Source organism: Heliangelus exortis, chromosome 17, assembly GCF_036169615.1.
Source record: "Heliangelus exortis chromosome 17, bHelExo1.hap1, whole genome shotgun sequence".
NCBI classification, from domain to species: Eukaryota; Metazoa; Chordata; class Aves; order Apodiformes; family Trochilidae; genus Heliangelus; species Heliangelus exortis.
In genome coordinates, this window is record NC_092438.1 from 12,822,686 (window position 1) to 12,848,022 (window position 25,337).

The following is a 25,337-nucleotide window of genomic DNA, read 5'->3' on the forward strand; positions in this document are numbered from 1 at the left end:
AAGGGGAAGATCGAGCAGCCTGGGAAACACCAGGGACAGAAGGAAGCTTGAAGGCTGCCAGCCTGAAAAGGAGCATTGCTGGGAAGCTGCAGGCACACAGGGAGCACAGGGAGCAGGAGGAGGGGAGTAGCAGTGTCCTACTGCCAGTCCATCCCTCAGACCTCCAGAGCCCTTGACTTACCATAAAGCATGCCAGAACATAGCAGGGATTTAGTTTTAGGGTATTTTTCAGGCCCAGACAATAGCCTCTTGCTGCTGGTTTAGTGAGCAGAATGGGCTCATCCAAGGCTCCAAGTGAGAGCTGTGCTGGATGGGGCCAGGCTCCCCTTCTCTGATGATTCAACTTGGCCATCTCTCCTAATTCATCCTCCAGGCCTGATTCCACTGGATGTAACAGATGTTCCCTGCCTACAAAAGAGGCTATTCACTTGTTTGAACAGGGGGAAAGAGCAGAACCAGGGTCTCTGTTGCCATAAAGACACTCACATCTACATCTGGAGATGTAGGAACTGAAAAAACCCACAGCCCCAGAGCAGGATCATTCTCAAAGGCTTCCTTCCCAAGCCAAAGATCTCTGTGGTCCCCTGGTCTGGGCAGTGGAGGCACAAGCCTGGACACACTCCTCAGACCTGGCAGAGGTCTGGTCTGTACGTCAAAATGGGACTGCAACTCCCTTCCCATCTGGTCCAGAAGGGCTGGAGGCTTCTCCCAGCAGAAGGATAATAAGGAAGAGAACATTCACAAGAGTGACTTATGCCACTCGGGGAAAATATTGGGGCCACCAGAGTGGTGTTTGAGACTGAAACCCAGAAGCCAGAGAGTTGGCAGAGGAGGATGCCATGCACTCCTGAGACCCTCACCTGGAGCCAGAGCACAGCTAAACCTCAGCTGTCCTTCCCAAAACAGGAGCAAACCACTTGCAGCTGCAGCTGTGCATTCACAGACACCAAGAACACCAAGATTCTCGTGCTTCTTGGAACACTTGCATCTGCTGGCAGTTCCTCTGCCTGCATTCCTGCCTGTGCTCTGAGGCCCTGCCTGCTTTCTGCACCCACACAGAGAGCAGTGCCACCAGCAAGCCTGGAGATGCTCTTTCCCAGCCTTTCCCACTCTTGGACAGGGAAGGACCTGCTAGGAATGTCTCTTCAATCCAGGTGTGCTCATCACTGGGTTTCAGAGTTAACTCAGACTTCCTCACCCTTGGACCAGGAGGGAACTGGATGGATCACCTCCACCACAGAGGTTATTAAAATATTCTAGTTCAGTGCTAACAACCAGCATCCAGCTGTGGCAGGTGAAGAGCCACTAAAATGCACAGAGGGCTTGAGCACCTCTTCTATGAAGACAGGCTGAGGAAGTTGGGGTTCAGTCTGGAGAGGAGGAGGCTCTGAGGTGACCTTAGAGATCTTCCATTATCTGAAGGGGGACTACAAGAAAGCTGGGGTAGGGCTTTTTGCATGGGAGTGTAGCTAGACGACAAGGGGAAATGGTTTCAGACTTGAAGAGGGGAGATTTAGGTTGGACATTAGGAGGAAATTCTTCGGTGTGAGGGTGGCGAGACCCTGGAACAGGCTGCCCAAGGAAGCTGTGGCTGCCCCATCCCTGGCAGTGTCTCAGCCCAGGATGGATGGGGCTTGGAGCAACCTGGGCTGGTGGGAGGTGTCCCTGCCCATGGCAGGGGGTTGGAACTGGATGAGCTTTGAGGTCTCTTCCAACCCAAACCATTCTATGATTTTACAATCTTCTCTGGAACCCAAGAGGCAGCTTGTTTGTTCCAAGCAACACCCTGACCCTCAGGAGAGTTGTGGAGAGGGCCAAGTGAAGGCAGGAGCAAGCACTCACCTCCCTGCAGAAGGTGACAATGTTCTCCCAGAGGGCTTTGGCCTCTCCCTCGTCCGTCTGCCTCCTCTTCTCCACGTGCATGCTCTCCCTTCTCTTCAGGGGCTTGAGGCCCTTGCGTTGGGCCACGTACTGCTGCGGGGTATGGCAGGCCAGGCAGTGCTTGGCCTTCAGCTCGTTGAGCAAAGTGCAAGCGGGACAAGCCCACTGGCCTGGCTTCTCCTGGCTGCTGGGGGGCAGCTGGGACGGGAAGAGACGGGCGACCTTGCGGGCAGAGGGGACTTTGCCAGCACAGGAGGAGCAGCCAGCTTTGTCACAGGCCCCGCAGTCGGGGCAGCGGGGGGAAGGTTCTCCTGGAGTCCCGTGCTCCTGGAAGCCGTGGAGCTTGGAGGAGCCACAGACCTTGCACTTCTGAGCCACGGTGGGGTTCTTGAGGGTGCACTTGGAACAGGACCAGGTGGTGAAGTCAGGGCTGGAGGGGCTGCAGGGGGTGAATCGCACCGAGTCCCCCACCACGTTGATAGTGTCGCTGCCTTTCTGGGTGTTGCAAACCTCACATTTGCTGGCCCCGGCGGAGTTAAGGAGGGAGCAGGAGCTGCACTTCCAGTGGGAGGGACTGACTTCCATCTCCTCCTCCAGCACGCTCAGCCTCTTGTTGGCCAGCAGCTCCTGGTAGCGGGTGGAGGCCGGGGCAGATCTGGACTGACCCTGGGGAGAGCCCTTCTGCCCCGCCGTGCTCTGAGCCACGGGCTGGGAAGCTTCTGGGACCGGTATCTGCAGCTGGGGGGGAACCTCCCGACGGCTTCGGGGCACGGGGTTGTTCTGGAGCCCTGGGGAGAAGGGACCGAAGGCCGGGATCTTCTGGGCTTCTTGTTCCATAGCCACTGGGCCCTGGGCGGCCACGGCGTCACCGTCTGAGACCTCAGCGGAGACCGAAGGCTGCGGGGTGGAGGGAGCCATGTGGAATCCTGCAGGGGTGATGACTTCAGGGACGACCAGCGCCTCTGGGGGGATTTTGGGCAGGGAGAGCTTGCGTGGGCCACCGCAGGCAGAGCAGGAGTTGGCCACGGGGGTGTTGTGCAGGGTGCAGCGCTGGCAAGCCCAGCCGCTCTCCGGCTCCGCTTCCTCGGGGCTCTTCCCCTCCGAGTCCTCGCTGCTGCTTTCTGCCTTGGCAGCCTCCTCCTTGGAGGTGCCCTTGGGCTCCACCAGCACGGCGGGTTTGGGCAAGATGCCGTTGATGACGGGCAAAGGGGAGCCCTGGCTGGGCCCTGGCTCGGGGGTGAAGCCGCACACCTCACACATCTCCTTGCCCAGGAAGTTCCTGAAGGTGCAGCGGGCACAGGACCACTTCTGCTCCTCCACGCTGAGGCGCAGGATGTGGTTGAGGTCGGGTTTCTGGCGGGGGGCTTCACATATGGAGCACTGCCTCTGGCCAACGGGGTTCAGAAAGGTGCAGCGGGTGCAGGACCACTCGTGGACGGCAGCCATGGAGCCAGGAGAGTGGGAGTGGCTGGAAGGAAGAAGGAGACGGCGTCAGGTCAAGGCCACCCAGTACCAGGGGGTACCGTGTGTTCCCTGGTCTGGACCTTGTTTCCAGGAAAGGGACGACCATCAGGCCACTCACTGCTCTCCAGGCACTTGTTCCTCTGGCACTGACAAACAGTTTCTCTGAGTGTGCAGCCAGGAGCTGGATTCCACCCAAAACACTTCAGGAAGGGCACAAGAAACAACCCTGCAACCCCCCCTCTCATTGCAGGGATGAGACCCAGCAAACAAGCCCACCCCCTCTGCACCCAACCTCCACCACTTTGTGTGTCTGCAGCTTGTCTGTAACTCTCTGGAGAAGGTAACACAGCAGGGTGTCTGCCTTTCTGTGCTCCCAGGACCAATTCTTTCCTCCTTGGGTGTTGCTCCAGCCCACTCTGTTTCACTTTTTATTCCTGGCCCCTCTCCTCTTGGCTCAGCATCACCATGTCCCAGGTCCAGCTCTTGCCCTGCTTACCTGGGAAGCAGAGAAGTCACAGAGCTCTGCCAACAGCACCAGCCCTTAGTTCAACCTCTGGTGTTGCTGGGAAATGCCCAAATCCCTGATGGGGGGAATGGGTCCAACACACAGCAGGTCCAACCTCACTGCAGGGCACAAAGTCGTAATAATATTTTCTAAGCAGGTTCGGCTTTCAGAAAGCAAAGTACAGCAGCAGCTGTACAGGCCATAGCAACCTCTAGGCTTGCAGGGAGCAGGTCTTCCTCCCCGTGCCCTTTCTGGTGCTTTCAGGAAGGTGATTCCACACTTGCACACGTGTGGACCAATGGCAGAAGGAGTCCCAGCCCTGCATGGTGCCCTTTGTCCCCTGCTTGGGGTCATTTCCTGGAGCTTTGAGAAAAGGTGGTGCTGCAAAAGAGCTTTCTGCTTCCTCCTCCTTCACACTAGGATAAAACAATTCTGGTAAACCTGCAGCATGAGCCCAGGGCCCTCCCTCTGTGCACTTCTGCTCCTAGACTAAAGCCCCAGACTTGCACCCAAGCTCAAGGCCAGCTGCACCTCTCTCCAGCTGAGCTGGTCCCCTGCCAAATCTTTCCACCCCTGCCCTGCTTGCCTGAGACCCCAGGCAGGACCAACTCTGCAGGAAAAGCCTCCACATCCACCCCATGCCCTGAGCTCTTCCTGGGAACAGCAAACTCAGGCCCTCCCAGAGCAAGGAACACGCAGCCTAAAAACCATGGGAGCTGCACCCCAAGGGGCTCCCCACCAGCACCCTTCCACAGCCAAGTTCAACCACAACACCTGCTGGAACAAAGAAGGGAAAGGAAATGGTTTATGCCATAGAGGGCAGATGCAGAAAGCCAGGAGACACTGGTGCAGTCCGTGGAGGCAATCAGGTCCTGGCTACTCTCCAGCATCCCAAGCAGCAGCAGCTGCAGACCCCAGCTCCCAAGGCAGCAGCACAGCCTGAACTGCAGCAACGGGGCTGAGGGGGACAGGGGGTGCAGCCAGAACCACCCTGGAATGAAGGAGAGGGACCTCCTGTTGGGCTGTGTCCAGAAGAAGTTCTCCTGGGAATTCTTCAGCAGCAGCAGCAAAATCTGAGCACATTTCCACACCATGCTCCCAAGCCACTGGAAGAGCAGCTCCCTGGCACACTGAGATCAGCTACAACCTTTGAGTCTCTTCTTAAGTCCAAGGTTTCTCTAAATAAAGCCTGAACTCCAGAAATCCATTTTCTTACCAGGGAACACTTGGAAACTCATTCTGGTTCATATACCATAGTTTGAACTTCACGAGGTTGGATGGGGCTTGGAGCAATCTGCTCACTTCCACTGAGCAGAGAAACCTGGAGGATCCCAATAACCCTGAGTAGGCACACCAGGTGCTTCTTTAGGGTGAGCTGTCTGATCACAGACAGCAAGAGCAAGCCTGGAGGATCCCAGGATAACTTGGGTCAAAAGGGACCTCGAGGGGTCTCCAGTCCAAACTCCATCTCAGAAGGGATCACAACAGGTTGTTCAGTCTGGTGTCCAAAACCTCCAAGCATGAAGATTACACAACCTCTCTGGGCAACAAACTCTACTAACTGGGGTAAAAACTGCTCGTCCTTACACCCAGTCTGATCCTCTCCTGTTTCATCTTATGCTTGTTGTTTCCTGTCCTTCCACCACATAATACTGTGAAGAGCCCAGCTCTGCCTCCTGGATTATGTCCCTGGAGGTATTGGTAGATCTTCTCCAGACTGCACGGGCTCAGCTCCTTCATCCTCTCCTTGCAGGTCACACATTCTATCAGTCTGATCATCTTAGTGTCCCTCTACTACCTGTAGTAGCCTTACAAGGACACCTTTCCGGGTTGCACTCCTGCAGCCCTTGTGCAACACTGGGGAAGGGTTTGGTACCACATGGATCTGAGCAGTCCTGCAGAACAGGGCTGGTGGCTCCCAACAGGGCTCCAGGGGGAACTGAGAAAATGCTATGGAAGCAACAACTCCAAAAAGGACATCAGTGTCCTCGTGCAACCTCCATGTCACACCAGGGCAGCTCCTTCAGTTGGGATGGAGCTGGGGCCTTGGGCTGAGCTCTTGGCTGCTCCATTCTCTTTCTTCCTTCAACCTGCTGGAAGGGAACCACAAGAGCTACAACTACACAAATTACTCTTTTTGCTGATGAACTAAAGACTTCTTGATCCCGAAATCTTAATTTTTGGGTGCTCCTGAGTTTTATAATGTATTTGTATTTACTCTGACTCTTTTGAGTCAATCCAGGACAAACTGTCAGACAGTTCCCAGCTCTGATAAGGGAAGGAAAAGCATCTGAGGGACCAACCCTTTTCACTTCTATATCAAACTCCTCTGGCCAGGACACCTTTCTGGAGGTTGCCTCCTCCCAGCACAGTATGAGCACTCCTGACCATTCACTGGGGCTGTTACAGCTGGGCAGAAAACAGCATTTTCCACTGGTAAGAACCTGAAATGAGTCGAAGCAACTGGAGTGCTTCTGTTAAATTAAAAACCACAGTGGCAGACAAAAATCACTCATCAAAGCAGATGGGAGAAAAAGGAGTCTAATTCTGCAGCAGGAAACCATGCAAGGGTGAGCATTTAACAGTGAATGGGGACATTAAAGACCCATCAATACCAGACAACCCTTTCCAGAAGGTGCCCAGAGGCTCAGAGAGACACCAAAAGCTTTCCAAGCTGATGACACACTCCAGTTCCTGGGAATTTCTTGGTCCCATTGCATCAAACCTCAAGAGGGCTCTTGCAGCATTTCTATTTAGCTTCTGCTTTTCCCATGCTGGACACAGCTCAAAGAGCTCAGATGTGCTCCACCAGCCAGGGAGAGAAGAGGCTGTGAGTTTTAATGAGATGTTCCCAAGGGAAACTTGAACTTTGCTCATGACAAGGCTGAGAAAAAAAAAAAAATACTGGCTCCAGGCATATGGAGTTCCTTCAGCAGTGTATTTTTGTGGTAGCCAAGAAAACCAAAGAACATGCTCTCAAACTGCAGCTTTCCCTGTGCTTTACTTTGCCATCACCTCCCCAAACCCAGGGCTTGCCTGTCTTAAGTTAGGGGTGGGTAAGAGGGGACATTTTGCTGTAGAACAGGGAGGAAAGAACTTCAAAGGCAACACTCTGCAAGTACAACTGCTTGGAAAAGATGCAAAGATACAATTAATGTGCTCCTCTACCCTTCACTGGCCACAAAAAGCCCAAGAACCTGGGGTAGGAAATGGGAGGAGGGCAGAGGCACCCTGTAACACCAAGATTTAGTTTGGATGAAAGAAGGAAATTGAGGAGACCACTTGGAGAGATCCAACTGAAATCCCTGGTTGGATTTGACCCAGGAAAAGGAGAGAAGGAGCAGAGTGTTTGGAGGAATCTGTCTATCTGAGCACATGGTCACTGAAGTCCCAACACCCCTGCAAGAATGCAAAGGTCTGGAAGGAGGAGGCCTCAGCCTAGCTTTCCTCCAAGGCTAAGGATATCCAGGCAGCACCATCCTAAACTGATGGGCCAGAGACAAGAGACTTTTATCATTCTTTACACAGAATTATCCCAAAAGAATCCGGGTTGCCTTGTGAGAAAAACAGGACGTGCATCATTAGCCTTTAATATAGTGTAATTGCTTCAGTGTGGTAAGGTCATCCTTCTGAGAGCAAATCCCTCTGGCTGGCAGAGCTCTCTGCAGAACAGGCATGCTGAGACAAACCCATTCTCAAATGCTCCTTGGCTAATGAACAGGTTACCCAAAATCTCTGCCAGGGAAACAAGAAGAATCCCTGGGGATACAAAAGGAAGAGGCAGAGTGAATATTTCAAGGGGACCAGCAAATCTGAATTCGAGCTTTGCTCAAATGTCATGAGGTTTTGCAAGCTCTGGGTTCCCAAGCTTTTTGGTGAGGGATCAGACAGCTCAGCCTAAAGAAGCACCTGGTGTGTCTGTTCAGGGTGATTGGGATGAGATGGGCAATGCCAATGTGACCTCTGAAAAACTCTGGATGAGGAGTTTTTCAGGCATGGGGCATGGGGAACCCAGTCACAGGGGATTATCCTGGCACAGGCTCTGCTGCAGGAGAACAGCCTGGGAAGGTCCCTCTGGACCCCCAGCCCTAGGGACAGCCACCAGAGCAGCCTCAACTCCTCTCCAACTCTCCTGTTTCTCATTAAGATCAATTCCAGCCTGTTGTGATAATTAATAACCTCATCTTGTCTCCCTGCATGCAAGCAGGGGAGATTTCTGCAGTTTCAATCACAGATCACTTCAAAGAAACCACTTTAGCAGAGTGCTACTGCTGCCACCACTCCTGGACTCTACTCCATTATTTACCTTTTCTCTACCTAATTTCCCATGTCTTTTGGTTATCTAGAGGAATTGAGAGCAAACAATATCAAGCACCAATTGTATATATTAGCTGAGGAAAACTTGTGCTGTGAATTCAGGCCAGCATCACACTGTGTATATGCTTAAACAGATTCAGTAAGTTCTTAAATATATTGATTTGGCTCAAGGGGGTGAAGAATTTAGTGGCCTCAATCTATATTTTGCCTACTTTGACCACATTACACTGCCTCTGACTGAAGCCCTCATGCAGTGAACCCACTGAAGAGCAAATACAGACAGGAGGGACACCAGGTTTTGTCACACTTGCATGGAAGTGCATTTCCTATACCCAAATCACACCAAGGGAACTCTGCAGAGCCCCTCGTTCTGTTAAAATATTAGGGAGCATCCCAGCTCCCACAAAAACTGCATCTTCAGGGGGGAAAGGCCCCCAGTCCTCCAGCAAACAATACAAGAATTCAAGAATTATATTTTTTTTTTTGTTAAAAACCCAACAGATGAGAAAGCCCCAAGCAGACTGACAGACCCAAGCTGTGTTGGATAGTTGTACCTGCAGCTTCTTGCCCACTTGGAGCCCACTCAGAGAACAGATTTGCACTTTAGAAAGCCCACTGAAAATTGGTTCAGCTACCTGGTATTTTTTTTATAATCACACTCCATCTGAATGTAATTATAAATGCAATGTGAAGGTTTCCTATGTAAAATAAAAGTTTTCCAGCAACAAGCATGAGGCACCTGGGATGGAAGAAGAGTCAGAGGGCATTGAAACCACTCCCACAGATCAGGATCTTACAGATCTGCTGCTGAATTAAATGATAACCTGTTTGCAAGTTGGCTGGGACAGAAAAGGCTCAAACCCACAGATTTCCACACCCAGACATCAAACTGAGACTTCCACACTGAAAAAACAAATGAAAGACAATGTGACCCAGCCCCTGAACAGGGCTCGTGGGAACACAAGGATTGTGAGAGCTGCTGTCACTTGGCTTTTGGCCCTTCATACACATCATTTAAGCAACACCAGGGAAACCTTTTTTCAAGCAAAAGGGCATTTGGGAGTTATATTTTCTTGAGGGGTTTTCACGAGAACAACCTGCTGGAGACCCCAAGTCCTACAGCTGTTTCCAACCAGATCCATGGCAATTCCCACAAATCCCAAACAAACCTCTGAATCTTTGGCTCTCTGTGCTGAGACAGGGGGACAAAAAGTCAGTATCAGGCATCGAGGGCTGCCCATGGCAGTCAGGGGACAAGAGAAACATCAGTGCTCACTGCTCCACACACAGCCCCCCTCACCTGCTGGTGTTGAGAACAGGTTTGCAACACACGTGCATTGCAGCTTCACTTCAAGAGCCCCAGCAGGAGGGAGTTTGCAATTATTCACACGCAGAGAAGCCTGAAAGCTGCTGCAGAAAAGAAAAAAAAAAATTTCCACTTCTGAAAAAACCCACCTTGGTCAGGAAGGGAGGCTTTGAAGAAAGGGCAGGAGGGGCTCCAAAAACTTATTTAATCATTCCCTGACTTGAGGCAGCTCAGAAAACTTCTCAAGACCCTGCTGAAGGGTCAACACTGGTAAAGACCTTCCCTGGAATACAAACTCAGCATCAGTGAATCCAGGTGAGGGGAGGGCAGTTGAGCTGCCAGGCAGCAAGCCAGGCTATGGCCAAAGGACAAACCAGTTCAGCTCCAGCTGAAGAGCACTGGTGCCTGCTGACCTGGCTGCAGCAATCAGCCTCAGCTCCCTGGTGCTTTGAACGTGGCAGGAAAAGAGATTTTTCCAGAGCAAATGTGGCTCTGGCAACATGGGCACAGACAGAAAACCACTGACCCCATCACACAGCCAGCAGGGACCACTGAGGACATCAGAACCTCTGGGATGAGCAGTAGCACAGCCCCTCCCATGGAAAAATGCCAGGAAGAGGGTGGGAGATACCATGAGTGTCTCGTGGCCTCCTGCACCCACAGGAACCTGAGCACAAACAGATTTTGAGCAAATCACAGCTGCTCCTCTTGCAGTCACAGGGGCTCTGTGCTGGTCTGGATAAACTGGTGAGCAGTTTCAAGCTAAGATGTGAGCAGGAGACATCCAGGTGCCACACAGGAACACAAAGCTCCAAGCCACAGCTGAAGTTAGGCTGGCACAAGGTGTGCAGCCAAGGAGATCAACAGCAAGAGGATTTATGAGCAACATGCCAGCACTTGGAGGACAAACAAGATGCCAAGGAGGAACAGCTGGGAAGATGATGTTCTCTCCTACTGTATCAATTAATTTCAGGTTTTAATTTAAAAAGCCAACATGAATCTGCCCCTTTGAAAAGGGCATGAAAGTTGGTAACAGCTATGAACCATGAGAAGATTCCAGGGAAGGGCAGAGCAGGGTTTATGCCTTTCTCAAACCATAAAGCAGCCAATAAAGGGCATCCAGGGGGGCTGCAGAGCATCCCCTTCACCATGGCTCTTGCCCAGAGAGGAAAAAAGCCAAAACTTTGCTGTCTTCAGTGCACCAATGAGATATGTGAGGTGGACATACCAAGGAGAGATGTCCTTTTTTGCTCCACCAAGGATGTGTGTTGCTCCCTCAGATCCAATGGTTAAGGGGTCTTCCTCTGAGCTCCATCCTCTGTTATTGCCTCTGTTTCAGCAGTGCTGGCTCTGCCCCAGACCCTGCCACCATGTCCAGGGGGGACATCTGCTATCCATACCTGCAGATTGGCCATGGGAATGCCTCCCACCTGCACGGTGCCTGCCCTGAGACAAGAGGATGAGGACATCTTCATATCAATGATCATCTATGATGCCAGGGTAGGAAAAGTGGGAGGGGTGGCCAGGAGAGCTTAAAGTGGAAGATTTTCAGATGAAACGTGGGCACTAGAGGACATCTCACCATGTCTCATGTCTGGAGATCATGGCGTGAGCCAGGACTGAGGTTATGTTCTGTGAGCAACTTCATCTTACTCTCCCAGCTTGGCTCCAAAACACTGCCCTGTACTTTCAGCCACTAAATTAAATCCCTTTTTCCTAGGATGAAAAGGAAGTTCAAAGCTGTTTGCTGCCTTTGAGACCTAAAAGGCAAAATAAAGCTGTTGGAGAACACTCCACAAGTGTGGCCAGGGCCACCTGCACCCTCACGTGGCCCTGCAGGGGCTGTGGGAGCCACCACAACACAGGGACAACCCCAGGGGGGAAGCAGGAGAACCCCACTGAGCCCCCATCTCCTCCTGTCCCACCAGTCCCCAGCTCTGCCCAGCTCCAGCTGCACTGGGCTGGCTGCTCTCTGCTTGAGAACCAACCATCCCTTCCTTTCTCCCTGAACAAACCAACCAAGGAATAGCTCCGAGGTGCAATTAAGAAAAAAACCAACAGTAATTAGGAGCTCAGTGCTCTTTGGGGAGGATGGTGAGGGAAAGACCTTCCTTTCTGTGAGGTCTGGAGGAGGGGGGAAGCAGAGCCCCCAGCCTCCTCCTCCTTTTCTCCTAGGGATTGATCTTGGCCATCATCCCAGCCCCAGGTAAAGCTGTTATTGGGTTGAAGCAGCAAATGAGGAAATTTCTGGGGGTCCAAGGCCAGGTGGGCAGTGGCACTGTCCCATGCCAGGCCCCCCCCAGCCACCAGCACCACGATGGGGACCGAAGGGAGGGACCCAGCAGGGAGCAGGAGGGCAGCAGTGCACATCACCAAACCTTAGTGAAAAGCTGAGCCAGTTCTGTGCCTCAGGAAAGATGCTTAATAACCCAGCCAAGAGGCTCTGTACTGATCTGTACAGAGAGACAGAAAGGTTGCCAAGGGCCAGAGGAAGAGAGAGGAACCCTGGCAGCTCCCAACATCCCTGGAGTTCAGCCTGTGGTTGGATCAGGACATGGGAATGGAGCAGCCACACTACAAATGTCATCTGGCAGCAGGGATGGCAGCTCCTGCCAGAGCCCTGCTCTCTCTGAACATCCTGGAGCAGCTCCTTTGGTGACAGGAGACCAGGAGGCAGGGGGCAAATGACTGTCCTCATGTCTAGACACAGGGAAGCATCAGGGCTGGGAGGGAGATCTCAATCCAACTCTGAAAGCAGATCACTCAGAGCACATGAGTATCCCCAGAGAAGGACTCCACACCCTCCCTGGGCAGCCTGTGCCACTGCCTTGGCATCCTCATAATAAAAAAAAAAAGTTTTTTCTTATGTCTAAGTGGAGCTTCCTATGCTCCAGCTTGTGGCCACTGCCCCTCATCTTGTCACTGGGAACTACTGAGAAGAGTCTGGCTCCATCTTCCTTGCACCCACCCTTTGGCCACTTGTAGACATTAACAAGGTCTCCTCTCAGCCTTCTCTTCACCAGGCTAAAGAGTTCCAGCTCTCTCAGCCTTTTCTCATGAGAGAGATGCTCCAATCTCCCAATCCTCTTGTTGCCCTACATCAGGAACCCCCTCCAAAGAGCACTGATCCCAGAGTGATCTCATAGCACAGAGCAGAAGCCCAGGGCCACGTTCCAGATGAGCTGGGGACTGGAATTTGCACAAACCCACACATGTTCACTCCTTCCACTGAGTCCTTGGCTCCATACAACTTCCAAGCACACTCACATTCACTCCCAGGTCCTGAAAAACACAGGGATGAAGGCTTGGTGCAGCCTGTCCATCCCCAGCCTTCCACAATTTAGTGACCTGGGATGGAGCAGGGCCAAGGGCAGGACCTGAAGGGAGAGCAGAGCCTTCCAGCAGCAGGGAACTCACCCCCCTCACCCACAGCTCCTGCTCCCAGACCATCAGCACTTCTCCAGCTCTGCTCCCAGGTGATGTCAGCTCAAGCTGATGAATGCAAAACCACACTAAATTTGTTGCTGCATCAGCTGTGGTTTGGGGAGTTGTGCTGCAGCCCTGCAATCCCAGCAAGGCTCGTGGGGAGTGGGGGGAAAAGCTGCCTCAGGTGCTGCTCAGACTCAGGGCAAATGAACCAGCATCTCCTCCACATTATAGGGGAGAGAAGCAATTTTTTCTGACAAACAGTGAAAGCCTGCAGCAGGGTTGGCCTTTCCTGTCAAGGCTGGTGTGCCACACAGAGGCTTAGACACCAGAGAGGAGAGGGGAGGGGACCAGCAGTCAAGTGCTGTACACATCACTCACAGAGGGAGAGGATCAGCAACTCAGAAGAACCAGGCTGCAAAAAGATATCCATTTGCCCTCGTCCTGTCACTGGACACTCTTAGGAAAAGTCCCTCTCCAGCCTTCCTGTGGGTTCCCTTCAGGAATTGGAAGGCAGCTCTAAGGTCCCCTGGAGTCTTCTCTTCATCAGACTGAACAATCCCAGCCTATAGGAGAATTTTCCATGGGGCTTGTTACCTAGGCAGCCACCAAGGCACTGACAGACCACGGATCCTGCCCAATCACCAAGCCTAAAACGAGTCTAGAAACCAAATATTAATTTCTCAAGTCCTGGCAATGCTCCTTTCACCATCCTCTGAATTATTCCCACTTGCTAGTATAAGGATTTCCAAACCTTTCGGGTGAAACCAGACCTGTTCCTTGCAAACAGCAGCAGCCAAGTGTGGGAGCACACACTTGCCTGCATCCCAGAAGAGCTGGAGCCACATCTGAGCATTGGCAACAGGAAGATGAAAGCCCTTCAGCCACTCCTCTTTCTGCTGCCACTGTCTTTATGGGCTCTTCTCCCCACTACATGCACAACTCCTTCAACTGCCCATTTTCCCCAGGTGGTAGAATAAATAGAATAAACAGAAGCGTGTGGTTTATTACAGCTATTAAAGGGTTTGCTTATGTATGTGGGGGGAAGCTTAAGAGAACAAAACATGGACCTGAGCCTGGGATTCAGAGAGCTACCAGGACCTCTGAGACACCAGCACCCATCTCTGTCTGCACACATCAGACCAAAGGCTGTGGGTGTTTCTAGTTCCCCATATCAGGTCATATCAGGTCCTCCAGTGCTAATGAGGAATATATAGTATATAGTATAGTATTATAGTGTATATATCAGCCCAGGAGATCATCAGGACTCCAGTTCTCTTTCTGGAACAGCTGTCACCTGCTGAACAAGCAAAGGTCCAATCTCCAGGACAGAGCCAGAGATCAGGTTAAACAGGATCTAACCAGGAGCTGAAGCAGCTACACACAGCTCTTGGAAGCAGTGGTTTGCTCCTCACACCCTGCATGGGGCTGTTTTCTGCCACTCTTCCCAGCACAGTCTGTGGAGGATACACACATCAGAAAACAACAGCACCTGCCTGGGCAGGAGAGTTTGGAAGCACAAGGTTGTTTGCCCAGATGAAGAACACCTTAAGCCACCTTTAGAGCAGGGAATGACTCTGGATGTCACACACCTGACCAACCACATCTGCAGGGTCTCCCATCCCATCTCTGAGGCTGTTTCACACCACTTCCCAACACACCAGCTGCTGGCACTAGAGAAGAATTTTCCTGTTTGCCAGGAGAGATGTAGAACTGAGGCTAAACATGCTATGGGCCCTGGGAAGAGCCAGGAAAAGCTGACAGGACTGTAAACCAGGCACGCTCAGGACTCCCCTTCTCCCAGTGCAACTTCCCTCTCACACAGGGAGGCTGGGAGAGGAGATTTAGTGGTGGCTGCCAACCCAAATTGCCACTCAGCAAAGATTTATGCTGCAATTTGTACTGCTGTTAAAATAAAACTGGAAGAGTGGTGGGGAAAGAGAAAGAGAATGAGAGAAAAGGAGAAATGGATCAGGAGCAACAACACAGCTCCAGAGCTGTCAGCACTCATCTCTCAGGTCTCCCTTGAATAAGTCACCCTGCACTTCCAGCTCCTCTGCCCCAGCTCTCAGCTCCTGCAGTGCTCATTTGACACAGGGGCACACACAGGATAGGGTTAATGGAAATCCATCCATCTTCACAGCAGCTGAAGTGTCAGGCTCACTAAATACAGTGAAGGTCAGGAAAGGTGCAGGGCTGCTCCCAGCACATCCACACTGCAGCCACCAAAGCTCTGGAGAGGACAGGAGAAGGGACACCCCCAACCCAAATGTCACTCCCTGCCTTCTACCTTCTCATTCCAGCACCATTCCCACCTGCTGAGGTCAGAGATGAGCTGAATTACCCCCTGGACCTCCAGGACCTTGCCAGCTCAGCACACTAGATCTGCAGGGAAAAGGCTGAAGCCCCAGATCAATGTCCTGGTGTGTACAAAGAGATTCCCCCAGCACTGCCCCTTCCTCTGAGAAGCCAAGGAAGGTCAGAGAGCTTTGCAGTTCTCAGGGAATCCTGACTTTGCTCTGCAAGACTGGATGCTGAGACATCAAAAAATTAAAAGCAAAATCTCTTTAGTTGAACTCTAACTGAACAGCTTGCTCTTAACACCAGGGAAACTCACCCCATCCTGAGCCAGCTGCTCTGTCCCCTCCTGCTGAAGCCATGGGAAGAAGTTCAGAATCACATCCAAGGAGACTTTGGCATTTCAGCACCTCAGCATCCCTGCTTTTACAGCCTCAAGGATTCACACCTCATTATGGCCACAGGGCAATTTAATGAGGCCAAAATATCAACCCAGCGCTGACCATCCAGGCATTGGGGAGCTCTGCTGGTGCTCCAGCCAGCAACCAAGTCCAGTTCCTTCTTGCAAGGGAGTCAGAAGAAGAGATCCTGGGCACAGGCTGAGTCCCACAGACAGCAATGGATCAGCCTGCAGCTGACCTATAAAGGTCACTTATTTTGCTTTCTCATGTGCCTGAACTTTAGAGAGGACAATTATCAACAGTTCCCAAGAAGCTCAGTGGTATAAAACAAGCTGATCTTACTGTGCTTTGGCTGGGAATGCTTCCTCTTCACAGCCTACTTGCCATCTTCATTCCCTTGCACTGATGGCTTCAAGATTATCCTTGGCCAAACTTCAGTACCAGGGTTCCTGCTACTGGAGATGGGTTCTTCCAGCATTCTGCCATCCCCTAAAATGACCTAAAACCCTCCCCTGCCCCTTCCTGCCCCACACATGTGGCAGTCAGCAGTGCCTCAAGGCCATCTGGGGCAGCTGCCATGTCACAGGGGATCACCCACTGGGATCCCATCAGCAACCAAGGAGCTCCAGGAGGACACAACAGCATTCCAGCACTCAAAGGAGGGCTACAAAACAGATGGAGACTCCTGATTTCCAAGGAATCCCATGGACAAGACAAGGAGCAATGGGCACGAGTTGCTCCTGGGGAGATTCCCCTCGGACATAAGAAGAAAAATTTTCACTATGAGAACAGTCAGACATTGAAATGGTCTCCCAGGGGAAGTGGTGGATTCCCCACTGTGGAAAATTTCAAGTCTCAGCTCAGGGTGCTGGGACATCTCATATAAACTGTTGTATTAGAAAGGTTGGAGCAGATGGTCCTCGAGGTCCCTTCCAACCTGACCTTCTGTGATTCTGTGACTCCACCACTCCATCAAAAAAAGGCTAAAGGCAGGAACCCCTTCTTGGCCTCAGATTCGGTCTGAAAAGGGAGGCTGTTTGGTTTCTCTGGCTCCTCAGAGACAGGGAGAAGGACTGGGTGGGTTGTGTGGAGCAGAGCAGAACAACACTGCTGGTGCAGGCCACCCAACACCCCAACCTGCTCCTGCTGTTCCTGCCCATGCTCTAGAGATGCTGCCACCTTCACTGAGCCAGCAGGACATCTGGCTGAGTCCTCTGGCAGTCAGTAATTACCAGGGAAGCCCCTTGAAGTCCCAGGGTGCCCTGGAGGCCTGGGTAATTCAGGCCACAGTGCTGTTTGCTGCCTCCTAAAGCTGACGCATACTGAAGCGAGCATTTTGACAGCTGGAATCTAGAGGATGCTCCTGGCTTGAGCATGTGCAATTAACCCTCATGAGTCAATGTGCCACATAGAAGCATCCAGCCATGGCAGCAAGCCAGCAGAGGACATGCTGAGGCTCCTCCAGCACCTCCCTGTCCCTTCCCTGCAGCAGGACACAGCCCTTCTTCCCAAGGAGAGCAGCTCCCGCTCTCATTTCAAGCTCCTGAACCTCTTCACATCCCAAACAGTCTCTGGGGTGAGCTCAGCACTCATGCTCCTCAAGGACAACTTGAAAGACATCACTGCCAAACCCACAGACAGGGAAGAGAGAGAAGGAGCACGCGTGCCCCTGCCTCCAGCAGCCTGAAACCCTCACAAGACAGATGGCTCCTGTCAGCTGCTCTGCCCTCCCCACCACCTCCCCACCCACACAGGCACCCAGCAACCTGCAGTGCCCACACCAGCATGCCCAGAAGATGCAAAACATCTAAATATTTGCTGTAGGAAAACGTAAGCCAAGGAAAACCAGGCACTGTGCCAAGCTTTGCTAGAAGAGTCTCCGGAGGGGGTGGTTCTGTGCCACGGGCTGCAACCTTGCAGCTCCTGCAAAACCAATCTTTCCCACATTCCATTTGTCCATCTCCACTGCCAGACACGACAGCTGGGGGTAAGGCAGGAGGAGAAACCTCAGCTCCTCAGCAGGGAAGCTTAAAGAAGACCCATTTGCTCCAGCTAGTGCCACAGAAGTCCCAGTGCTGCAGGGAGCACATGCCACCCAACACCAAGCCTCTGAATATGGTGTCTCCTCCTTGGCGTCCCAAGGAATCAGGGAGAAGAAATACATATGCCTACACTCACATCTATCCAACCATCCATCCATCTGCCTCTCTATTGTTTCACTTTTCCAAGGTGAGCAGGTTAAAACCAGGCTTTCAGGAAGATGCAAGACCCTGCTTGTACCCACATTCTCCCCACTCCTTGCTTGGAGGATGCTACTGAAGGCCAGGGGGGTTTGGACACCATCCTCTCTCCCCCAGAAGGTTGTAAGAACCAGCCTCCCAACAACTCCTTTTGCTCTGGTGAATCTGTCATGCTCCAAATGCAGAATCCCAGCTCTGTGGAACCACAAGCCCCAGCCTGTGATGCCACTCTGAGCACTGGGAGCAGCAGGGCTTGAACCCATGTGTCAGGAGACAAAGCTGAGCTCTGAACTGCTCTGGGCAAGGGCAGGTGAGGCCCCTCCAGCCCCCAGCAAGCTGCCAACTTGGCAGCCTTGAAGCACCTGCAGCTTCAACTCTGATCCTCACCCCATGCACTGCCCCAGCTCTCCTGCTGATCATCCCAGAGCCATCCAGAAGGGCTGCAGGCTGCCTTCACACTTCACTTCAAGTTTCCTTCTGGTTCAAATGGTTCCTGCTGCAGCCTCATAAATGCCATCTGTAATGCAGGAGCAGCTTCTTTCTCTTCAGATCACTTCCTCACACATCCCCACAGTGACCTTCAGCACCTACCCCTCACAGAGATCCAGTGATGCTTGTGGGCAGGGATGGAGGGAAATGCTGTGTCCCCAGCACCAGACAGAGGGGGAAGGCTGGCAGGCACGGTGGGGTGAGGAGGATGGGAAGGAGCTCAAATCAAACAGAAATCCAGAGCAGTTTGTGAGAAGAGCAGCTGCTAAGGTTCAGCTACTTGGGCAGGTTGTGGATCCCTGGCTGGGTCACTAACCCCCAGGTGGGTTTGGAGACCCTTGGGAGATTCCCAGGTGGGGTTGTGGCTCCCTGGGTGGGTCACTGATCCCTGGGTGGGTCATGGATCTCCAGGTGGGCTTGCAGATCCTTGGGTGGGCTGCTGAGCCTCAAGTGGATCCCTTGGTGGGAACAGAAGCAGCTCCAGATGGCTAAATGCAACCAGAACCCAACCACAGCTTCTTGCTCCTCTTTGTGTCCCCTGAACAACCACCCTTCTGTCTGGGGGGGCTGTTCCAGCAGAGGCAACAAAGCTCTGCAGAGGGCTGCTGGGGTACACACCCCCTCTGTCTCCTCCCAGCACCAGCCTCCAGCTGGGCTGGGATCCAGGCAGAATTCCAGCGCCAGGGCCAGCCCAGAGCTGGCAGCTGGGGTCAGCCTGGCTTCTCCTCTCTGTTTCCAAAACGTGTTAGTCAGAATCCCAAGCCTTGAGCCAGCAGTGCCAAACTGGATTAAATTACCAGTTGGAGAAATCCAGCACGTGCCTTCGGCAGCAATAGGTTCACCTAGGAAGTTTTGGAGGAAACAATGAGATCTGGACAATCCCAGGACACCACAGGAGCACAGAACGACTCGGAGGGGAAGGGAACTCCCTGCCCATCCCATGGGCACAAAGCAGGAACCTGTATTTGCCTCCATTCCCCCTCTCACAAGCCCACAACAGCAGGAACACGAAGGCAAACACAGGCCCAGCTCCCTCCAGGACAGATGCTGCACACAACCAGGTAGATGGGCTTCTGGTTCCCACCCTGGGTCCTTTGGATGTTGTAGACTCCCAGAAAGAATATTTATCTCCAAACAGCCACCCTGACAAAGTGGACATTGAGCTCAGGTGGAGGCCTCATTCAGAAGCCATCTGTTCTCTCAAGCAGAGACCCTCATTTGGGGAATCACTGTGTGACCTGGTCCAGAAGAGACCAGGGGCTCAAATCTGGATGTCACAAGTCTCCTGCTTACACTATGAAGGCCCTTTTTCCTCTCCCTCATGTCCATCTGTCTTCAGCAGACAGGAAACTCCAGCCTCACCCCGGCAACAGGAGACAATGCACCCTCCTTCCAGATTCTAAAATCCTGAAATCCAAACAGCACTGATTCCTCCCCCTATTCCCACCCCTATTCCCACCTCCCCCAATTCCACCACCAAGCACAGACTGAAGTCACTCATGGAGAACTCACATCCCTTTTTTCCTGCCAAGGAAGGTCTGTGTTCATCCCTGAGACAGCCCAGAGCAGACCTGGCTCTGTGCCACTCTGGAGAGGCCAAAGCATTCTCAGCTCTGAAGGCAGCCACAGGCAGGGACAGGAAATCAGCAGGAAAAGCAAAGTCTATCCCAGAACTCCTGTCCAGCCTCAAATTGACTCCCCACTACTCCACTTCCTTCCTGCACTACAGGACTCCGGGGTTGAGGACATTCAGAGGCAAGGTGACCTACCCTGACTTGTCCTATTGGCTTCATTTTTTTTTAAGCAATACATTTATTTGTTCCTCTCTGGAAACCAATCACCCACTGCTTCTTCCCCCTGCTGTCCCACCCATCTCACCAGGGAGCTGCAGGTGCTTTGGTGCCTGGCAGCCTGGCTGAGCTCAGCAGCTCTTTTGAACCCCCTGCCCTAATCCCTGCCTCCAGCCAGCCCTTCCCACGCCTTCCACTGGGTGGTGAATCATTGCCAGTGATTTTCCTGTCTCCAGGAACCACGAGGCACTTCGCAGGGATGAATTCTCTTCTCCCTTTTAGCAGGGGAAATACATAATTATCAGAAAAGCCACTCCTGTCCTAACAGGACACTGGTTTTATCTGCACCCAGAGCAGCAGTTCCTGTTCTTGCCCCTGCGTCCGCTCCACCGTGGAGATGCTTGTTCAGGAAATTCATTTCCACCTGTCAAGATTTCCCTTAGTTTCTCAAGCTACAGACCTGGAATGAGGAGCAGGCTCAGCTGGCACTGCAGAAGGCTGCAGAGACACCACCCTTTTTAACACCTGATGTCAGCTTTGCCCTGGGAGCTCCTAAATCCCAGTGCTGGCTGTGCCCAGGTGTTGGAGCTGCCCTTCCCCAACCCTCGCAGGCAACAGGGGCAAGAGCAGCAGTCCAGAAGGATTAATCCCACAGGAATGTTCCAGCTCTGTTTGCAGGATCCTTCTAAACCAGAAGGGACAAACCAACAGGGCCCAGAGCTGGGGGCCAGCCACAGAGGTTGGTACCCACCAAGGTGGCTTTTGTGAAGGCCTCTTGGGCATCATTAGGAACTCCAGTCCATGACTGAGAGGAAAAGCAACAGCTAATTAATTGCTTTCACACTGTTACCAGCTCAACAAGGAAACCCAAGACAGGGCTACAAAGGAGCAAAGCACAAGGGCAGTTGCCTCCCAGCCTTCTGGAGTCTCACTGGGACTTGAAGCAGCAGGAAGGCAAGGAAACGAGGACTACATGACAGATACTATATGACCATCACAGCAAACACCTCCAAGTGGAAAGCCACAAACAGGGATCACTCAGAAGCAAGCAGCTATTCCTAAAAGCCTAGTAGGCTCCAAACAGACTCAAGCAAGTACAAACACCCAACCAGGCTGGAATCTGCACAAAGCAGGCACTAGGCAAAGGCTCAGGTATTATTAGCACACGAAGCCAAGCCCACGGGCAGAGGGTTTTTGGATGCTTTTGACATACCTCTCAACCTGTGAGAGACTGAATGCAGGACACCAGCCCTCCAACATAAAGACAAATTCCTCACTGCAAGTGGCTGATGGGGAAGGGGCCAAGGCACTGACTCAGAGACACATCTGAGGTGCTGATTTCATCGAGGAGGAGTAAATATTGAGGGTTGGAAACACTGAGCTGTTTTTCAGAGCAACTCTGCATTTCATTCCCCTGGATATGGCATTGAAAGCACTTCTCTGCTTTTGCCTGAAAACAGCTTCTTTTGCTCTTTTGACTTCAGAAGGTCTTGCTACTCATTCACCCAAACAGGAGTCACAGTTCTCCACCTGTGACACCCCCAGTTTAGTTGGGAGGCCAGAAAGGAGCCACAAGAACATGGCAAACTCATCACAGAAACCACGATCCCATTCCCAGGCAGCCACCTTCACAATTTAGGCGAGTGAGGAAGAGCTGGGATGAATCCTGCCAGTTCCTTCTGCAGGAGCCATCAGCAGCCCTGGAAAAAGGATGCAAAAGCAACTTCTCTCCCAAAGGCAGTGCCCCAGATTCGAGGTCAGCAGGTGAGCAGGCTCCTTCCCCTCCTCCTTACCTTCTCACCCGGTGGTGTAAATGCTGATGCTGCCGTGTTATAAGGGCACTTTCCCAAACGGGGCCACTGTGACCACTCCTATACCAGCTCATGGCTGGGTGCCCTGGGTAGGGTGTGCTACTGAAGCCATGGTCCGACTCGGTCTCTGCAGCCAGCGATGAGGCAGAGCTCCCCATGGTTCCCCCCTCCCCAGGCCAGGCTGAGATTTAATCCCAGGTTTAGGTCCAAGGCAGCGGCGGTTGGGGTGGAAGAGGCGAAGCGCCGCGGCATGGGCTGCTGGAAAGATCCCAACACACTGGAGAAAGGAAGGTCGGTTCTGATCAAGAGTTGGAAACAAATTAAACAGAAGAAAACAAAACAAACAACACACACAAAAAAAAAAAAAACACCAAAAAAAAAACCAAACAAAAAAAAACCAAACCCAAAAACAAACCAAACATGACAAAAGAGAAAGGGGGAAAACAAAAAAAGAAAAAAAAAAAAAAAAGGAAAGAAAAAGAGAGAAAGATAAGGTATGATTTAAGCAACAACCCTCCATGTTTAGAAGCCTATTAATGCATGCTCTAACCAGGGTCCTTTCCCCGAATCCAGCTTTTTTACTGGGGAAATTTTACTGAGGAATGTGAGGCTCTAGAAGAAGCAGCCCCCAGTTAAGCACCAGGAGCTCCCAGGCACAGGGCAGCAGCCAGACCAGCAGAGGAAAGCACAGCAGAACCCAGCAGAAAGCCCTGACCATCAGGTGAAGCAGCAGAAAAGGGAACAAACAAGTCTCACTTAGAGCTTGGGGCATGACACACAGACAGAAAGGGTTATCCTGAAAGCTTGGGGCTCTGACTGGCACAACATGGTTTTAGTAATCGCAGCTACAAGGAGCCTGACTTGAAAGCAGTGAGGAGATTTTCTTTTTCCTGTATGTAAAATAAAATATCCCTCTTTTCTGTTCTCACTAACACCACAGGAAAGCTGAGAAAAGACTGGGTACCTGCACAAGTCTGTTTTCTGGGACAATTTTGCACAGTGCAACAAAACTTTCAGCTCACACCAACTTCCAGCTGATACTGAGCATCCCTTGACCCACAGAGCGGGTTTGGGGCTTTGACTGTTCTTCCTTTTCTCCCTTTGTCTTTTCTATTTTTTAGAATTTATTCTTTGAGCATCCTCACAGTTAAACCACAGAAACATAGCATGTCCTCTAAGCATTCAGAGAAGTTTAACATACACACATCTCTCTCCTTAAAGGAAAAAGGCCTGGCAATCTGGATGTGTGTCAGGAGAAAGGGATCAAGGGACATTTAACAGAGCAAAAAAGAAGAAACGAGGAAGAAGCAAAAATTAGCACAGCTGAGCTTATTCAATTACCCACCAGGATTTATAGATGAATGAACTGTAGAAAGACCTTTGTGAAGAAACTACTTTGTGCAGGAAAAAGGCTGAAACAAAGATTCCTAAAAGACAGTTTTTCAATCCCAGGATTGTTCTGAGGGATCAAGAAAGGCCTTGATAGATAACAGACTGGAGTGAGGCAGCTCAAGGAGCAGGTGCAGTTTTGCTATGAGCTTAATACCAGAATGTGCCTGGCATCAGGCCATAGGAGCTGGAGAATGTTACACACTCTGCTGTGGTCTCTTCTCTGTAACCTGTAAAGCCTGGACTAACAAAAAAGAAAAAAAGCCCAAGAATAATTTGCCCTACCTTGATTTCCTCGTGTTAATTGGTCTGTCTAAACTGCTGTGCCCCAGCCAGCACATCCCCACACTTTGCTTACCTCTACCTTGCTAACAGCAAGATTTCACTGATTTTTTGCAGATCCCCAGTGCTTCCTCTCACTTCCTGCTATTCAAGCAGTATATTGATAACAAACCTGACTTTCTGGCTGAATGAAAGCCACGTGATGCAAGTGAAAGATTATTTCCAAGTATCACCAGCTCAAGTTTTGCTGGAGACATCAGCTGTCCCACAGCACCTCTGCCTTTCCTGCCCCCTCCCTGATGGTTCCCCCATCCTGAGCACTGCACGGACTCCAGCAGCCACGGGAGACCTGCCAGAAGAACAAACTGTCTCTCACCTCAAGACTTGGGTTCTGCCACAATCAAGTTTATAAATAAAGGCAAGATGGGTAGAATCACAGCCCTGGGTGGTTCACAGCAGGCTGAGCTAAACAGAAGGCAGGATTCTCAGTCAGTTTACACTCGTCAAGCAGAGCTCAACTACCAAACAAAGCAATTTCCCAGGCTGGTTGGAGACCACTTCCTCAGCTGACACTCAAGCTGGAAAAGCAGAACCCTTTGCTTCCTCCTCCCCACAAAAACACCAGATTTAGCTCACCCCAACAGGAGAGAGCCACGGGGGCCGCCTGCATCCCTGCCGGCTCCCAGCGTGCCAGTCCTCATCCAGCAGCTCTGCACCAGGGAGAGGAAGAGGCTGGGAACCCTGCTTTAAAGCAGAGTGGGAAAATCCCACGGGTGGGTGGAGCTGTGGAGAGGAAGGGATCTATAAATACGGGGAGGATAACCTGGCTAAGTCGTGGTGATCTCCAGAACTCTCTGGTTTAAGTGGCGCCGCGTGCAATCAGATTGCTGCGGAGCAAAGCAGTAAATCCTCCTCTTCTGGGTCACCCCCCGTGCCAGGTGAGAGCAGGAAATGAATGATACTGAGGGGAAATGTTGGCCCGAGGAGGGGAGAGGGTGAACCTGTTGGAAACCACAAGGAGTGGCAGCATTAGAGCTCAACACAAAGCACGCAGATGCTCACCATGCCGAGGCAGAAAACACCCCCAGCCAACAGTAAATAAATAAAGAGCCTGCAGGAAGTCAAGGTGAGAATGAAAACTGCACCTGAGCAAGGCATGGGGTCATTTAAAGAAGCCTAAAAAGAAGAATGGCTCTCTGGAAGCACTGTCTTATTTTTGAGGAGCTTCTGCCACTGGTCAGGGAGATGCCCCAGGAGATGCCTCACAGGGCCCAGGCTGAAGAGGTGAGGGTAGGGGTAGGGTTAGCAGAGGAAACTGCTAAGAGCCAGGAGGGAGCAGGATTTTCCTCCTAACTAATGAAGTGCTTCTTCCATTTATCTCATCAGGAGGGGAAGCAAGAATAGGAACAGAATGAGAAGGGTGGATCTTATGGAAATGAACAATTAAGCACCTTAGCAAGATGTTGAGTTGGGATTTGGGGTTTTTGCCCCTTGCAGCTGCAGTAATTACCAGGTTTCAACTGAGGCTGTTGAACTGCTCCCAAAATAAACTCAGATTGGATCATTCCACCCCCAAGCCAATCACACCTACTTTCATCTGATGCACGTGAGGCAGAATCTTCCTCAAAATGCCCCCCCCAGCACCCTGAGCAGCAGACACTTAGAACGAGCTCAGGATGGCAAAACTCTCCCACAGAGGTGCCTCCTGCTGCCAGGACAGCAGAGTCACCTGGATGCT

At 51.8% G+C, this 25,337-nt stretch overlaps 1 protein-coding gene across 7 annotated transcripts in view; it reads right to left on the minus strand.

Moving 5' to 3' along the window:
• The window catches only part of CAPN15 (calpain 15), a 44,588-nt gene that overhangs the window by 11,874 nt on the left and 7,377 nt on the right, over window positions 1–25,337 (minus strand). For 3 of the 7 annotated variants that reach the window (XM_071761036.1, XM_071761034.1, XM_071761032.1), the window contains 2 exons: window positions 21,911–22,226; window positions 1,843–3,349 (listed from right to left, as the gene is read on the minus strand). In XM_071761036.1, the coding sequence (XP_071617137.1) occupies window positions 1,843–3,349; window positions 21,911–22,086 (1,683 nt within the window). In that variant the 5' untranslated portion in view covers window positions 22,087–22,226. Of the gene's footprint in view, window positions 1–1,842; window positions 3,350–3,841; window positions 4,125–21,910; window positions 22,227–25,337 lie in introns of those variants that run through there. The other 4 variants (XM_071761035.1, XM_071761033.1, XM_071761038.1 and 1 more) reach the window with 3 other exon arrangements.